The sequence below is a fragment of the Liolophura sinensis genome, chromosome 13 (assembly GCF_032854445.1).
Source record: "Liolophura sinensis isolate JHLJ2023 chromosome 13, CUHK_Ljap_v2, whole genome shotgun sequence".
NCBI lineage: Eukaryota > Metazoa > Mollusca > Polyplacophora > Chitonida > Chitonidae > Liolophura > Liolophura sinensis.
In genome coordinates, this window is record NC_088307.1 from 15,716,791 (window position 1) to 15,735,860 (window position 19,070).

General features: G+C 40.9%; 1 protein-coding gene across 1 annotated transcript; it reads left to right on the forward strand.

Moving 5' to 3' along the window:
* Positions 1 to 331: 331 nt before the first annotated feature.
* On the forward strand, positions 332 to 18,589 carry LOC135480910 (nose resistant to fluoxetine protein 6-like). Its single transcript, XM_064760838.1, has 15 exons — positions 332 to 1,287; positions 1,812 to 2,011; positions 2,469 to 2,562; positions 3,303 to 3,402; positions 4,395 to 4,528; positions 4,815 to 4,940; positions 6,028 to 6,124; positions 7,289 to 7,381; positions 8,613 to 8,778; positions 9,726 to 9,805; positions 12,817 to 12,930; positions 14,638 to 14,755; positions 16,517 to 16,706; positions 17,230 to 17,372; positions 18,442 to 18,589. Exons 1-15 carry the CDS (start codon positions 879 to 881, stop codon positions 18,562 to 18,564), a joined length of 2,187 nt encoding a protein of 728 aa, XP_064616908.1. The 5' UTR covers positions 332 to 878; the 3' UTR covers positions 18,565 to 18,589.
* The last annotated feature ends 481 nt before the right edge of the window (positions 18,590 to 19,070 follow it).

Here is a 19,070-nt window from a genome sequence, read left to right on the forward strand (position 1 = left end):
TGGCGGAAAGTTTTATCACATCTGGCGCAATACACATGATCAATACAACAAACGATACGGTTACTCCGCTGACATGTCCATATACAGGCATGACTGGAATGTATTTCGTAGACTATCGGGTTGTTCTAGTGCACTACTTAGCTAACTCACGGCTATATTTACCATCGTGTATGTTGAACGCCCGTGATTGAAGATAACTGATAACCACTGATAACGTTAGCAAGTCAGTATCATATGACACCTAGAGTATAGCGTATTCTATTTAAATGACGGTGTTTGCAAGCAAGTCTTCAAATGTTTCGGAGAAGTCATCGTTGTGAATTATGACTTGCAGACAACGTCTGGTAGAGAAGCGAGCGCCACAGATATACCCACTTCGTGACTGTGCGCGGTTGCATCCACTTCGTGACTATACGCGGTTATACCCACGCCGTGACTGTGCGCGGTAGTGATCATCACATCGTGGTGCTTATTGCGGTACGAAGTCGTACCAGAGGTGTGTTTGGCTGATTATCTCGGTGACTAAGTGGTCAACTTACCACTTCGCCCTTTTTAAAAATAATACTAATTTCTAGCAGCACTAAGTCTTGTGAGTGCATCGTGTCATTGACCTAGACGCTCACGGCTACAGGGCGGCTTCATAATATATATCTGAGCGTTGTTACATAGGTGCCCCACTTACAGATTTGATACGCTGGGTACACGTGAGGGGAAGTTTGTGTCCGGATTTGCACTTCAGCGTAAACAAACATAAAGACTTCGACCTCAGATAGCCTATACAAACAGTTCAGACGTGATTTGATCTGTAGGACAGAAGGTGTGGTTCAGCTGAAAGTAAACTCATTTGATTTTTCAGGTGTTTATTTGGTATTTTCAACATGGCCACGCTGTCGCTGGCTTATTTCTTGTTCATTCTCCTCTCCGTTTTGTACTACTCTCCAGTGGACGGTCAGCATTACAAAAGATTAATGCAAAATGCCTTATCACTGTTGGAGACATTTCGTGATAAGGCGGATGGTTCCCACTTTATCCCGTCGAGTATAGATTTTCTTAATCCACATCAGGGTTTAAAGAGCTCTGAATCTTTCGATGTCTTCCCGGAAGAGTCAAAATTACAGCCACACTTAAATAATGTGGAAGTTCTAGAGACTTTGGTACGAGAGTACCATGCCGACGGACTTGTATCGAGGCTTGAGGAGTCCCAGTATAACGTGTCCACTATCTGCCTAAACCACACGATGGAGTATTTCGAGCATTTGCTGCAAGGCCAGTTATGGGCCTTAAAAAGTGAGAACATATTTTATGAACGTCCTTCGCATTCGAAACTCATAATGCTACATTTAGCTCCCGATTACATTACTGAAAAGAGTGATACAAATTTTGGCCATTTTATTATGTTTTTGCAGTATTTCCTCCAATCTTTAAAAATGAGAAAACATTTATGAACTACACGGCATATATATGTATTCAAAACTATATATTTAGCATGTACACAGACTGCTTTATTAAACAGGCTGGTACAGATTCTTGGATATATTAATGTACATTTGAAGTATTTCTTGCATGGCACATTTAGAAGAATTATAACTGAATAGTCAACTGGGCATAATATAATGACTCTGATTAATACCTTTGTATTTTTAAACTTCATTCTCAATTCCTCATATATGTTACCGAAATCACCGAATTATTCATAATTATATCTTAAATCCACTCCTTGTCGACATGTTTTAGTCGTGTAAGATTAATTTGGACTTTATCCAAATTAACCATCCATCGATTGCAAATTACTGTTATTATCTAATTTTCAGTGTTTGACGCGATGGGTAAGGTCCCGTCTGGACTCCTCAGCGGTCATTTCTTCTGGTCTGGTGACTATGACCAGTGCCTGGGCATAGAAGCGGTTCTGTCCAACACTACATCACCTCAACCTGCCTACGAGGGCAAATACTGCAGCCTGGTGTCATCATTTCCACTTACCCCTGGGCCAAATGGGACGAATATTCCCGCGGTAAATGACGGGACGTCAATGCGGATTTAAATCACGCGAAACATAAGCGAAATACTGTTCCCTTTAGCCTATGCAAGTTGTGAGTCATAAATAGGCCACTGCGGGAAGGTTTATTCTTAAACCTGCCACGGTACGCTGGAAATATGGTGTCTCGAAGTGAAGTGTCGTAATATACATTTGTTTTCCCCATTTACTCTCATCAAGGATATCAAATTGCTTGAACAAGGTTTTGTTAAACATTTAAACAACTCTATTACTAAAGCAGATATAGAAAAAAAATTGCATGTCTTTACGTATTTGGCTACTGCCGTGAGCCGAACAAGTCTAACACTGCCTCCCCAACTCCAAAATTGGCCATTTAATTGTTTTTTTTTTCTTTATTATTTTTTTTTTTAGTTTTAAAACAGTGTCAAATGTCAATCCCAATAAATATATATCGTATACAATCATTTTACAGAGTATCGGGGCCCTGTCTGGTATAGCGCTGCAAATCGGCCTTTGTTTACCCAGTAGCTGTAGTGACGCCGATGCAAAGGCATTGGTCAAGACAGGTAAGGTGTCAAGACAGATGCGCCCCCAACAAGATTGCATGGTTTGTCCATTTTAGACAACTTAGTCATGCATGCCGTAGAAAAATGTAGTTGACATACTGCCAACTTTGAGATCAGACTATAAAAGCACAAAATACGCCTAGAGTAGTATAGGGAATAGTATACTAGAACTTCTGGACCTCGCCGGGAATAGGGGCTGGGGGCCTCTATTTACCCCTATTCCCTATACTACACCTAGTGAAGTGATTTTAGGTGTCGTTAAAGACATTACTATTAAGCCCAAGATAGAAAGGTTTTGTAAAAATCAAAATTTCCTACATGTATCAATCCATGACATGGAGACCTACCTGTATCATTTGGCTTGATTTACACTCTAATTCAAAATGGCATCGATACGTTTTTAGAAAACGAAAAGAATATTACCTGATGGAAAATAAAATTAGAAGAATACAATATGTTTTGCTGTAAATGGACTTCTTGTAAGGGACTTATTTCGTTCACTCGACATGCGGGAATGACAGTCAGCATGTTAAGCCTAGTCGTACACTTATATACACAGCTTGTGGCGTCAGGCGTAGTATGGTCTGATTGAAAACATAAAATAATTTGCATTTATGGACCGGGATTTGATTATTAAGTACAATTTTGAAACTCTATCTGAAATACACAGCGCTATAATGTAGTAATTTATGAAATGTGTTGTGTTTGCGGCTCTTTAATGGTCTCACTTGTGTCCCCAGGTATATCTCTGCTTCCGGTAGATCTGAGTACCTTTCCTATCACTGTGGCTTGTACAGTGGACAGAGATATTTCACAAGATACTCGTGCTATCACTTCTATGTGAGTTGGTTAGACAGAAACCTTACCATGTAATTTCCTTTACTTAAATAGTTTCGTTCCAAAAAGTCATTGGAAATACTTTTAAATCCCCAGTCAGTGTCATACATGTGTACACAAGTCATTTATTAAACCCAATAGTTGATAGACTGACTGATCGATTGATTAAAACTGATATTTCCGTCTTAGCCGTCGAGAATATTTCACTTCAATTACAGTCATGTGGTAGAATCACCCTGTAAGTCTATGTGAAACCCTTGGCCAATTGAGGATCCTTGGCGAATGGTTAGTCCACAACGTGGCCAATGAAAAGCCTATATTTTCAACAATTTACATCGGCAGAGATCATTTAAATAAAACTGGTCATTAAGTATTCTTCCACTAAATATAATTCTCAAACTGTTCCGTACACAACCAATGGAAATTCTTAAAGAAACACATTATGTACTCACACTGGTTCCGAAAAGGCTACTCTTTTCATTCTACTTTAAACCTCTTATGCCGCACACAATTTCTAGAGAGAAAAAAATAAATTAGATTTGGGGACAGATTTGCCATGAAAGGCTCTGACTTTGTCACATCGTTCAAGTTTATGTTAACCTTAAGCCACCGTATCACCATCATTGTCCAGTGGGCAAATTGATGAAATACCGTGAAAAGCGTGATAACTCTAAGTTGATACACGTCTGCCGAAGGAATGATAACAGAGACTTATCTGTGAAGGGAATGATAACTGAGACTTATCTGTGAAGGAAATGATAACTGAGACTTATCTGTGAAAGGAATGAAAACTGCAACCTTTCACAAATGAATCTCAAAACGTATAATTCCTTCTGTCTCAATAGTTATATCTGTCATCTGTTCCACAGACATGTCTTAGTTACCATTCCATTCCACGGGTGTATCTCATCAGTTATCATTACTTTCACGGGTATATCTCATCACTTATCATTCCTTTCACAGTTGTATCTCACCAGTTATCATTCCTTTCACAGATGTGTCTCGGCCGTTATTGTCGCTATCCTTCTTGTGGGAACAGCATACGACATACTAGTTGTCAAGGATTGTGACCTGTCTGCAGCAAGCGAAAGAAAAAGAGAGGCCGTCAAATTCCAAGATCCAAAAGTTGGTCGATGATGAGTCACTTCCCTTGCTGTCTAAAACCCCACAGGTGGCGAAAAAGCAACCTTATGAGCCAGGTAATTTAGGGCCTCGCACCGAGGATAGTGCATACAATAAATTATAATGTTTACATGATTAAGTAATTAAAACATTACCGGTATTCTTTTGTGGATATATGGCGCTAAATTCTCCCGACTCGAATCTAAAGACATCAGATGTCAAGTTCTTAAATTTATCTTCAGGAATAATGTAAATGTAAGGATAAACTACATGATCTATTTAATGGATTACAGGGATTGCCGGGAAACTTCTCCTGTCTTTCTCGCTGTACACTAACGCCACCAAGCTGCTGTCCACTAAACAAGGGGAGGGAAGCCTGCGGTGCCTTAACGGCATTCGATTCCTCAGTATGAGGCTGGGTGATTCCTCGGCCACACGTTCGCCTTCGCTCTGACCACCAGTGGTAAATACTTATGTTTGCCAAATACAATACACAACTGGAAAAACTGCTGGCCCATGTACATGTACTTAAGAACAAACAAATCCATTAAGATTGCTAAATGGCGTAAAGCCATATAATCAGTCATTGATTCATCCCATGAAGTTTGCTGTTTAAATAATTGACATGACACACATTTAGAGGCTGGCGCGTGAAATGCCAAATTGAAAATGAAAATATGCCCAAACCAGGAATCAGGGTTCCTTACTTCCATAGTTCTCGTGCATGGCCTTGCTGGCAACAGTTCAGTTGGTGGACGCTGCACATCTCGTGTGGTATAGCATGATGCTCGTCGGAGTCCTCTTGCTTTTCATCAATTTGATATGTCGTATGAAAGAGGAGTTTGCCAGTAACTCGCCAAAGGTTGCACGGTGGTTTACTCCGGCTAATGCGGTTTCCACAAAACTGAAAGCCATCGTACTGACAAAACTCTTGAGAATAAAACAATCAATAAATAAACATTAAGACCCACAAGCAGGAAGGAAATATATAACTAAGCCATCGTCCTCGCACTCCCATTCGGATAAAGAGACTGACACTAATCCACCATGTCGCGGTAACCAATCCAATTCTCGCTGTTTCGTCTGTGACTTTAAGTCAGGAGGTCTATCAGGTACCAGCCGAAGGGCTGTGGTTTCTTCCTGAGACTTGAGTTATACCTCCTCTCAGAAATCTTACCATTGTTCACGACACCGAATCTAATAAACACACTGAATAAATGGTATATACGGTATTTCACCTAAAGATTAACATTTTTCACGGGACAAATTTTGCTTGATTTTATAGATTTGTGAACCTTATACGGCAACTGCAGAGGTTTTTGTGACGTTCGATTAATTTTTAGAAAGACGTAAGTGTTGGGATCAAACAAAGGGCATCGCGTGCTTCTCAGGTCAAACTTTAGGTGAAAACAGTGGTTACAATTAGCTAAAGTCATTTATATAGTTAAATAAGGACTTAAGTGAGCTGGCACAAGAGAGTTTTACTTGCTAACTCTTCCTATTCAGAGAGCCTGATAACGTATTCGTTTGAGCTGATAGGCCGCTTTACAGCCCAGCCCATCGCTAACGGCACTTACTCCGTGGACTCTTTCTTCTTACTCAGGTAACTAAAAAACTTTTCTTAATTATTTGCAGCTAATCTTACTAAAAAAATTTGTCACTTATACCATGACGGTCAGTTTTATGAGTGGAGGAAACTGGCTCTCCACTCGTAAAACTTATTGCCACCAAGGCCACACGAGAGTCATGAACCGCTTGTTGTCACCAAGGCCACGCGAGCGTCATGAACCGCTTGTTGTCACCAAGGCCACGCGAGTGTCATGAACCGCTTCTTGTCACCAAGGCCACGCGAGTGTCACGGACCGCTTGTTGTCACCAAGGCCACACGAGCGTCATGAACCGCTTGTTGTCACCAAGGCCACGCGAGTGTCACAGACCGCTTCTTGTCACCAAGGCCACACGAGCGTCGTGGACCGCTTGTTGTCACCAAGGCCACGCGAGTGTCACAGACCGCTTGTTGTCACCAAGGCCACACGAGCGTCATGAACCGCTTGTTGTCACCAAGGCCACACGAGCGTCATGAACCGCTTCTTGTCACCAATGCCACACGAGCGTCATGAACCGCTTCTTGTCACCAAGGCTACGTGAGTGTCATGAACCGCTTCTTGTCACCAAGGCCACACGAGTGTCATGAACCGCTTGTTGTCACCAATGCCACACGAGCGTCATGAACCGCTTGTTGTCACCAAGGTCACGCGAGTGTCACGGACCCCTTGTTGTCACCAAGGCCACACGAGCGTCGTGGACCGCAAATATTTGAATGCTGTGGTGGAGGTTATGAGACATGCTGACGGTATGTAGGAACTCTGACCACACATCACCTTTTTTTGGAATTTTGGGAACATTATTTCAGTAATGTTTTATTCATAAATAAAAAGAGTTATTTTAACATCAAGTGTCATGATTATAGTTGGAAAATCTTCCTGTGACGTCAGGGTTCCTGAACTCTGATAGTATGGTTCATGAAGCCCAAGTCAGAATTCAAACGTTTGAATGCCTGTAACTCTCTTCACAAAAATCTAAAAAAAATAAATGAAAGCATATTTATGCATAATTTAAAGTGGTCTTTTAAGTGATGCAGACTTCGATTTTTTCGACTTTTCTTTTAAGTATATGCGTGTACATGCATACATGTATTATACAACAACGTATATACACTATATGCACCTATGTTTGGCGTTCATGATGAGTATGTTTTACTCCACAGCGGTTTACTGGTAACGTACTTGACCATGCGTGAAATGGCGAAAAGGGAAGGAAAGCTCAACTGGTTCCTGTATTACTTTCACCGATACTGGAGGTGAGTTGATTAGAAGGCAACCTTACATTAATACGTTTACATTTTTCTTGAGGTTCTTGAGATACAGGATCTCATTCTCCGTCAGAAGTACTCTTTTAAAAAATGAAATGGGCAAAAATCAAATGATTTGTTTCTGAAACATGTATTATTAAATGTGTGCTTAAAATTTAAGATATCACTGATGAATTCATTTCATAGCAAGCACTCAGAAATATCTAAACTATTTCAGAGCTGTTAAGAAATCAGTCGAGTGTGGGGTGTGATATGAATAAATACCTGTACTTAGGTTTATATTACTCCAGGCCAAGAATCTGTAGGACTATCTCCCTGCTAGATGTCAATGATATACATTCTACACTATAATAGAAATAACGTAAAATCGATGAAAATGCATTTTCAAGCATACACAAAATCTGTGACCTTCAGACCTCTGGCTATATAGGTACGTTTTACCTTAATGCGGTGGGCGAAAATTTGTCCAAAAATTCAAATAAGGACTCAACAAACATTTCTGAATCCAACAATTTAAGAAAAGATTGCCAAAGCACACATTTAAAGAGCTCATTTACCCATGAACAAATATTAAAGGTCCTGCTTTGCACCTAATCGAAATATAAAAAGTGTTCCTTATCACGCCAACAAACATCAAAGGTGCTCTTCTGTCTGTCCATAGTATTCTAGACCAGTGTCGTCTAATAAAGCTCCTAACATTACTGCTTACCTATTTCCGCTTAAGCCATGGTTCTGGGGAGCGCCTACGTTGCTACTGTCCAAGCGTTAACATGAACGGTTAGAATAAAACATTAACTGAGGTAAATTGACAAGAGTGCGAGTTCCACTGATTACGTGCGAGTTCCACTGGTTACGTGCGAGTTCCACTGGTTTCGCTTGACCATTATTAGCTGTCACACTGTCGTTGCTAGTCTGCTTTTTCTCTCCAAGCTGATGTCTTTATTTTGTACATTTACATTCACCGACTTTCTGCAGAAGAACTAAGCACCCCCAAAGACCTAAGCCTGTATGTGATACCCACATATAAGGAAAGGCCGACTATATATCTTCTTTCTATGACGGAGAACCTCTTCCTTACTTCGGGTCAATGCTGTGTAGTCCGTTGTACGTGCCAACATTTACGACGACGTGTTATGAAGCTCGTAAACACATCTTCCCCCCTCTCTACCGATGCACGTACAATTTAACGTAGAAGTTGTGTATGATGATTGCCATTCAGATTGACACCACCGCTGATGTTGATCATGTGGGTTTACGTGCCGTTGTTCAAGTACTTGGGAAGTGGCCCTTTTTGGCCGAGGGATGGGACAGAAATAAATTACTGTCAGAGCACGTGGTGGACAAACATGCTGTACGTCAATAACCTGGTCAACGCCGAGCAACAGGTGGGCCCTTAGTATTGCCCTTAATTATGACGGAAACCTCTAACCTTGACTCATTTTGATATATTCAAATTAAACAAAAGACAACACTATACCCGATGTATAGATGCATCAATAAAAGTATTCCACATAAAGTTAAAAAAGTACATCTTATTTTATATGTATTTATTTGATTGGTGTTTTACGCCATACTCAAGTATATTTCACTTATACGACAGCGTTATGGTGAGAGGAAACCGGGCACAACCCGTCGGAAACCCATGACCATCCGCAGGATACTGGTAGGGCCTTCCGGAGAGGAAGCCAGCATGAACTGGACTTGAACTCACAGCGGCCCCATGGGTGAGAGGCTCCATGGTAATTACCCTGCGCTAGCGCGCTAACCAACTGAGCCACGGAGGACCACTCCGCTTATTTTATATATAAGATGACCAAGATATCGCAGTTCAAAGTAAGCCAAAATGGGCATACTGAGAAAGCAGCCAGCGCCGACATGTCATCAAATTTTACCAATCAGGCACAAGTTATGTCTATAACTCCAGACAACAATTGTTTCCGCTGACGTCACTTGAACACAGTTTTGCCTTCGAGCCATATGTACGTGTTTCTGGTTGCTCAAACATGCATGGCGCATTATGTAGCCTCGTAAGAGCTCTGTTAAACGTTGAATTAGACAATTGTACCAAGCAGGTTAGAAAAAACGGCTTTGACCGCTTAGGTCTGTTTCCATCCCTCTTTCCAAATAACATAGATTTATATTATTTGCTGTCTTTTCTCCTGTGAAGCAGGCTGTTCCGAGAAGTTCCTTCATATATACCAAATATATGACTTTATAATTCCATATCAGACGGTTGATGTAACAAAATCAAGTTTGCCATCTTCAGACTGATTTACAATGAAATTGTAATATGAATTTATGAATCTGCTAGTTTTTATTGTTTATTTTAAAGTGTATGGGCTGGACCTGGTACCTGGCGAATGATATGCAGTTTTACGTCGTCAGTCCTTTGATTCTACTGCCGCTATATTAGTAAGTTATATAATATATTATATGTTAGTACCCAATTATTACCTTGGTCTGTACAGTTGTTTGCCGTACAACATGTTGTGTTCAACATGATAAATAACGTCAGTTATACATGCTGAAGATAACAGTGGAGGAAAATCTATAGTACAGCCAACGGAGATGCCTAGAACATCGACTGTCGTTCCTGCACGACAGAAAACTGGTGGCTGTTTTTGTCTTACATGTTACCAGCTTTATTTGCCTTCTGCATACTATCTCTAACATCTTCCTTTGGGAACTGGCGACCCCTATACTTAAAAAAAATAATCTGTTACCTTTAATAGGAAGCCTGTTGTCTCAGTGATGCTAGAATGTATTCTGCTATTGCAGCAGATTATTCTGTGAATTACAACACACACATTCTATTAATTCAACATAAATATTCTATTACACTGACATGATTTTGTATTTAACATGACAAAATATTGTGTTGTAATAACAGAATATATTCTAGCAACACTCAGACAATAGACTTTCTGCTAAACTTACCAGATTCAATTTTGAACGTAACTGAAGTTCTTTTGTGATTATTGACTTCATAGTCTACGAATAGTTCATAAATGTTGGACTTGACCCTTAAATTTGAATTTTATGATCTTGGTGCTTCCACTCTTGGAGCTCAGTCTAAGTGGATAGGCGAAGTACTGGCCTGATGACTGAATGGACAGGGCGTCATGCCTGGTGTATTCGGTATGACGTTCCATGGTCAGCCTGATGATTTTATCACATACCTATCTGTCTACGGCATCCGATTCAAGCCATCTGATAAAAGGCTTTGTCGCAGATGATGACGTCAAACCTCCTTCTTGAACTACATTGAAATCCCTGACCTTGTTTGCACATTCTACCAGAGAAGCCCCTGAAGTGAGTGAGTGAGTGAGTGCTTGGGGTTTAACGTCGTACTCAACAATTTTTCAGTCATATGACGACGAAGGAATCATTAGGGCGCATGTACGTGTAATGTGCCTCCTTGTTGCAGGACGGATTTCCACCGCTCTTTTATTTAGTGCTGCTTCACTGAGACGACTTACCGAAGGCAAGTAAGCCGCCCCGCCCGAGCCATTATACTGGTACGGGTCAACCAGTCGTTGCACTATCCCCTTCATGCTGAACGCCAAGCGAGGAAGTTACAACTTCCTCTTTTAAAGTCTTAGGTGTGACTCGATCAAGGATTGATCCTGGATCTACCGGTCCCGAAGCGGACGCTCTACCAAGCCCCTGAAGTGGATTTGGGATGTACAGCGCTGACCAACATACTACGAGCTAGAACAAAAATGTCACGGGTGAATGCGAATTCGTTCCAAGCTAAAATTTCACCGTCATGGACATTGTTGTTGAGAGCTGCAGTAATTCCTTTTTTATTCAGGTCTGTTTAGTTATGTCCCATTTATTCTTGATTTATTCTTGTTGTTACCGTGAATCATACATTTAGTGACATATTTACGTAATTATTCCATTGTGACGTCAGCACTGATTCTGGGGATCAGCTGTGTCGTAGTGATACCGAATGAAGACGTGGTGATATTAAAACTATGGTAACCGCTATTCCTCAGGCATTACCGAGCAGAAAATTTCGGATTATTTTCAAATAAGTTTCACCATGTCTGGTGTGTTTGGTAAGACATTCCACAGTCAGTCTCATGATTGACTGAATCGGGCGTCATGTCTTTTGTATTCGATATGACGTTCAGTGATGTGTCTGGGGCCACTTTCCCAAAACTTCGTAAATCAATTTTTCGTAAATGACGCCGCCTTATTGCGCTGTAACCCATATATCGTCTCTTAAGAAAAAAGTTACGAGAAATATGACTTACGTTTGTGAATGAGGCCTGCCTGATAACCGAGCAGTTCTGGCGTCATGTCAGGTGTATTCGGTATGACGTCTCACGGTCCACATAATGACTGATTGGATCGGCCACCATATCTGCTATATTTGGTATGACGTTTCACGGTCAGCCTCATGACAGTCATGATCGAGCGTCACGTCTGGTGTATTCGGTATGACGTCCCACGGTCCGCATAATGACTGATGGGATCGACCACCATGTCTGATGTATTCGGTATGACGTCTCACGGTCCACATAATGACTGATTGGATCAGCCACCATATCTGCTATATTTGGTATGACGTTTCACGGTCGGCCTCATGACCGACAGGATCGACCACCATGTCTGATGTATTCGGTATGACGTCTCACGGTCCACATAATGACTGATGGGATCGACCACCATGTCTGATGTATTCGGTATGACGTCTCACGGTCCACATAATGACTGATTGGATCGGCCACCATATCTGCTATATTTGGTATGACGTTTCACGGTCAGCCTCATGACCGACAGGATCGAGCGTCACGTCTGGTGTATTCGGTATGACGTCTCACGGTCCACATAATGACTGATTGGATCGGCCACCATATCTGCTATATTTGGTATGACGTTTCACGGTCAGCCTCATGACCGACAGGATCGAGCGTCATGTCAGGTGTATTCGGTATGACGTCCCACGGTCCGCATAATGACTGATGGGATCGACCACCTTGTCTGATCTGGTGTATTCCGCATGACGTTCAGTGGTCTACCTGATGACCGAGCAGTTCTGGCGTCATGTCAGGTGTATTCGGTATGACGTCCCACGGTCCGCATAATGACTGATTGGATCGGCCACCATATCTGCTATATTTGGTATGACGTTTCACGGTCAGCCTCATGACAGTCATGATCGAGCATCACGTCTGGTGTATTCGGTATGAAGTTCAGTGGTCCACCTGATAACTGACATATCAAAAATTCTAAAAAGAAAGAAATACGGGTTTAGGTACGGTTTTGTTACGGTGGGTTAAATGGAACTGACTTTGTCACATTTTCACCTGAAGCCCTTCTTAAATGACTGCCGCACGAACTGTTATATGCTTTCTTAGTTCTTAGTACTCAAATAGGTAGTTTCACGTGCGATTGTTTTGTTTTTCTTGCAGTTCCGGTTTAATAGGTGTAATCATCATTACAGTATTTCTGTTGGCTACCTTAATAGCTTCCGGTGTGATCAGCTCCACCAATCATTACCTCTCGGGCGCATTGTCGATGGCAGAGTAAGTATATTTCAATCTATTGTAAGGTACTCGTTTGCTTACATTTTACCGCCCCTGTTGAAATGAGAACGGTTATAGAGCTTTTTTGACAACTAAATATACTGTATGAGGTCATGATGCTCACAGATTACATTGACAATGTGAGAGGCTTGTGATTGGTGCATATTTTTGTCTATCAAATTGTTATTTTTTGTTGCCTTCTCCGGTGAAAATAATATGTCCCTTAATAATTAGGATATAATTCGTAAACTGTTAGGAAGTGAATCTCCGAGCTCACAGATCACAATGCCTGTACCCTTTCCTTCCTAGGTGTAAATGTTTCAATACTGGAAATGTCGGTTCGTCCGGATGTCTGTCCGGCTTACATTGTATCGGTATGTTATTCCGTAACTTACTCATATTTTCAAAACTATTAAGGAATAGGACCCTTAATATTCTTGAGTGCACGAGATATGTTGCCTGACAATCAAGAGGAGTAAAGGGATGGGGAAGCAAGGGGCGGGAAGAGGTGCACAAATACAGGTTTTAAGTGCACCCTAACTCCTTACATTTCGTCTTATCCCAGTGAAACTGACACAAAAACCCTTAAAAACCACTGTACATTAATCTGAAAATTTCTGATCAAGGTAATGTGATTTCATATATAAATCCGACTTCTGAATATTTTACATATCACACATACATATCAAAAACAAAAGAAAAAAAAATAGCTGGCCAAACTTTACTTTGGGTAAAAGATTATTTTCAACAGAACAGCTTGGAGAATAACAAGTAGGCCTAATCAAGAATGATTTCAAAAAAAGACCAAAATAAACCTAAAACGATCTCCGGTGTTGCTGACTAGTGCCTTGTTGCCTTTACTGTATTACACTATTCACCGATTGACATGCAACCAATCGAGAGGGTACAATATATACACAAATGATTCCAAGGGTGTTGTCTCGAAAGTTAGGGGTTCTCTATACTCAAAATATGTGCCACACATGGCGTCTCACATTTTCCAGACTGCCTGAGTGACTAGCGTTGCAAAAGTGAACTGGTGAAGGACTCAGAGAGTGAGAACAATACAGAGTGCTGATCCTGATCATATATCTGAAATTGTCGAAAACAGGGACAATTGACAGAAATACACCAACTGGCATGCCTAATGCCTTTCTTTATTAAAAAAATATAAACAAGAAAAAGAACATACATTCACATGTAATGTAATTCTTTGTTTGACCGTAATGTCATAATGCATGTTGTTAAAAAAGACCTACCCTCTGTCATTCAGTCTGTAAAACAACACTTTATGTGTGATTTATGGATTTACATAATGTTGTGCTGGTGACCAAACAACTTGTGGTATTCCCCAAGCATCCCCACGTGAGGGTTGAGGGTAAATACAAGTAAGCATACCACTTTGCCATTAGAGTGTTTCGATAAAACAGCAGCTCATATCAAAAAGGTAGCAGGTCATTTCAGATTTGACCTCCAACTTAATGAATAACTTAAAATATAGCAGGCCACGGGACATTTTACAAAACGAGACCTGAGTGTGAATATAGGTTCGTTACAAATATTCACATAAAAATGCTACTTTTGTGGCAATTTATCGTGAATCTCTTGTGGCAACTTAATTGTCCGACTGCATATCCGGCACGAACCTTATGAAACAAACATATTTACAGTTTTGTATCACAAATCTCATGTGGTTTTCTTTTACAGTCAAAAGGCTTTCCTGGACCTATACATTCGCCCCTGGACACGCATGGGACCGTATCTGGTCGGGATGACTCTGGGTTATATTTTGTACAGAACCAAGTGTAAAGTCAGTCTTCCAAGGGTAGGCAGTGCTTTGTATTGAACGTAAATCAAGAGTACTCGTGACCAATGATTTAGGTGTGGAGTACAAATATTATAAAAGACCCTTTCAATGGTTTAAACACAGTCTTGAGGATAACGAACTGGATTTGACGCATCGGTCAATGACAACTGGTGAACGTAAAACCGGGAGTGCAGAGTGTTGAGGGTTGTTAGTTCACATTCACTGGGATTTAGCAAAACTTAATTGAGGAGTTGGTGATGCGTGAACAAGATCTAGCTCTTGAATGAAGCTGTGGTACCAGTCGAACAGATGAATACAAGCCTTGCATTTCAGCTATCTTCAGAAATACTTATATCGGGTGGGCATAAAAAAAAATGGGCCGCACTCAATATCTCCGAAACCCTCTTACGTCAGCTTCTAAAAATTTACACACTCAAAAGCCATTTGGTTTGTTTCAATTTCATTCTTTAAGATTTCTGTTCATGGGACCAAAATCAAAACTGAGTCAAAAACGCATGTTCCGAACATTTCAAAATGATGTTCTACCTTGTTTTACTTGAAATGGTGATCAATTCCTTGTCCGCCGCAGAGAAAACCATCTTGATTCAGCAAAACTTGTGTCTACCTGGCAGAAGTGTTTCTCTGACACTAGAGCCAGACAATTTTTCCAGACGACACTTGATTGACGCGTGTCACACAGGTGCAGCGCGCGATCTACTCAGGACACCTGACTGGTGATGCAATGTGGATCAACCGAACGTGCGTTTTTAAGGCTATGTTTTTATTTTAACCCTGTGGACAGACTACTCAAGTTATGACCTTGAAAATTGGTCAGTATATTAACAAAATCATGCCATTTGAATGTCTAAAGTTTGAAAGGGTTTGAACAAAGAAAAATGGAGCAATGCAGCATCAAAGAACGGCCCATTGTTTTATGCCCACCCGATATAGTAACACAGCCGCTTAATATGCTTAGAGTAGAGTAGTAAAATGTCAAACCTGCATACGAAAAATATGTTTCATTTGAACAAAGATCCTCAATAGCATTGATGATAAACAGAATTAATTTTGCTCACTTATTCAGTTTGTATTTCACATCCTTGTCCTAGAGATATTTGTCTTACACGACGAAGTTCGGGTTTATGGCTACTTGAAATTGGTATTGCGTAAGAAAGCCACTGCCCTTCACCAGGTACTGCATAACAAACACATTAACAGAACTAGAACTAGCTAGGGCTGGGGCGTGAAACGTCATTTGTCAGGGCTGTATACTGTCGTGCCTCAGGCGAATAAGGCAGCAAGGTTTCTCTAAATAATTGAACACCAACTTCGGCAGTTGTCTAAAGGAAAAACGAAAAAGAAAAATATTGACCTTCGAAATCTGTTTTGTCTCTGTCAGTGAAACAGTTCTTTGTGCTTGTATGTATAAGCCTATATATATATATCTATATATATATATATATATATATATATTTTGATTAGTGTTTTACGCCGTACTCAAGAATATTTCACTTATACGACGGCGACCAGCATTATGGTGGGTGGAAAGCGGGCAGAGCCCGGGGGAAACCCACGACCATCCGCAGGTTGCTGCAGACCTTCCCACGTACGACTGGAGAGGAAGCCAGCATGAGCTGGACTTGAACTCACAGCAACCGCATCGGTGGGCCACTACGCTGAGCTTGCGCGCTAACCAACTGAGCCACGGAGGCCCCGTATAAGCCTATAACAATTTTATTTTGTTGTATGCATGTTAAGTTTCTCTTTCCTTTCTGGCAGTCATACGTGTTGGTTATCTGGCTGGCGGCCACGGCATGCGGAATATCAGTCATCTACGGCATGAAAGGGGTGAATAGCAATGATGTTCAACTAACCAATGACGTCAACGCTCTGTACAATGCCATCTCGCGGACGGCATGGGCACTAGCATTAGCCTGGGTGGTGTTTGCCTGCTGCACGGGACATGGGGGTAAGAAAGAAAAGATGAAAAAAAAAACAAAAAAAAAACAACAAAATATAGACATAATGGGGATAGGAGATTCTAGTGACACTCTTACATGTACATGTACCAAAAAAAGTAATCCTGCAAAATCACTTGGCAGATTTTAACTTTTTGAGGTTAAAGGCGCCATATTTTTTTCGAAATGATCACCAGCATCTTTTTATTATTATTTTTTTGGGTGCTTGGAATATTTCCTGATCTAGTTTCTGGAATCATCATTTATGCTGAAGGCATTTAGCAGAGAACGTATATAATTTCCAGATGAAAAGCATTGTTTCTAAATCGGGCGGCTCGCTTGTAATATACAAGACATATAATATAAGACGTACTAATGACCTATCCTCCATATGTCCTCCCCGCTGTGGGGTGTCAGACCGGAATTCCTATCACTATCGGTGGTCTAAGCAATTTGGCTGCTCACACCAAGAGCGACGAAATCTGTCCTATATAGGTCCTATCAATTATGTATGATCTTTCTCATTTATTTCAGGCGTGGTAAACCGCATATTATCGTGGGATATATTCGTGCCGTTAAGTAGGTTGACTTACTGCGCATACCTGGTCCACCCAATCGTTATGTTCTGGTTCTACTACGGGCAGAAACACGCCATCATCCTCAGTGACGAAATATTGGTAAGTGTAGCCCTAATCACTCAAGTAGTTTCTTAACTATTCGACAGCATGAAATCAGTAAATCAATCTGAAAACTGTTCACTTGGACAAGTTCAGCATGTTTCGTGGTTCTGACGGTGAGAACACGAGCATTTATATATGAGTGCCTCCGAAATTAAGCCGTTATCCCGAAGCCATGATGGTAATTGGTTTGTAAACTCTGAAATGTCCGTACCATCAATGAATGTCTCGGCGACACGAGGGTCATAAGAGCTTCACTGAGTTCTTATACGCGGTTTCCACAGTGTTGTGCTTAAGGCAACAATATACAAAATACCATGTAATGTGGTTTCAGAGTCACGCGTGAGTCGATAGTTAGGCTTTGGCAGAGGAGAGAGACATGTTTCTTTTGCATCTCCTTTTCGTCTTTTATATTACCTGAACAAACACCAATCTAACCACATACGACGAACGGTGGGCAGTCGCCATCCAACCGAGATGTTAACACAAACGGGAAATGCCATAAATCTAGGATAGTGGCGACTTAGGTACAGCTATCTTAAGATGCCTACGTCCGTAAGTTCAAGCACACAGCCTAGAATACGTACGACACCTATCAACCAATGAGTCTCTGAAGTGTTGCTTCTGCATTGTTGAGAACTGCTGGTTCCTTCTTACCTGTTATCAGCTCTGTTACATGTTGTTCGCTTTATTTACTGTTTGTATCTTATTTTTCACATATTCCTTTTGGTGGTTTTACGCTACTTTGGAAATGTGTCTTGCAATTATCGACCTGGAACCCGTTCATGGTTAACGAGTGCATAATCTAGATCAGTGACATCTTACAAATTTCAATTAACATCACTGCAGTTTCTGTTTCCCTAATTCTGCTCAAGCCATGGTGCTTAGGGGCGTGTAAATTCCTACTATTTATGCATTTAAATGCACAGTTGGAATAAACCCCTGACGTGTGGCCATGTGTCATTTCTCACACTGTCGTCGCTGTTCTGTTTTCACTCTCTATACCGTCCGTTTTAGATTATATGGTATACGAATGTCGGATTTAACGCTTAGTCCCATTGTATTACAGGTGTACTACTTTCTAGGGAACATGCTTATAGCATACAGTGTGGCCTTTGTTGTATCCCTGGCTTTTGAGGCGCCGATGATGGGACTGGAGAAAGTACTGCTGCATAGAGACAGGCGGAACTAACCAGTTTGCTACAAATATGAAGACACAGCCATTTTATGGAACTTTTTGTGCATGATAATTCTGAGATGAGTGCACAACTAGCGAACAAATCAAAAGTGGAAAAGTCACCACAGAATCAGTAAAACGCGTTCTTCACCTACAACTTTATGATGAAAGGGACAAATGTGAGCAGTATCATGTCAGATATACAGTGTAAATATGTCATAAAACTCCTCCGCGAATAACTAATACAATCGCGCAGAGAAGATGACAAATGAAGGAAAATAATGTAAGCCTATACATGAGATAAAACATAATTGCTTTACGTCTGCGTCCAACAGAAGGGAATGTCCATACCTTACATCTTCATAGAGACTAGTTTCCGTAGAAACGGCCGTGTGGTCATGTGATGATACACAGCCTTCATTGCTGTTGTGCGCGTAGCGCTCTGAACAAAGGGGAAAACCATTAACCTTCCTTTTCAGCACTCATAATTTATTCGTTTTCCCTTCAAGAGAAATAAAATT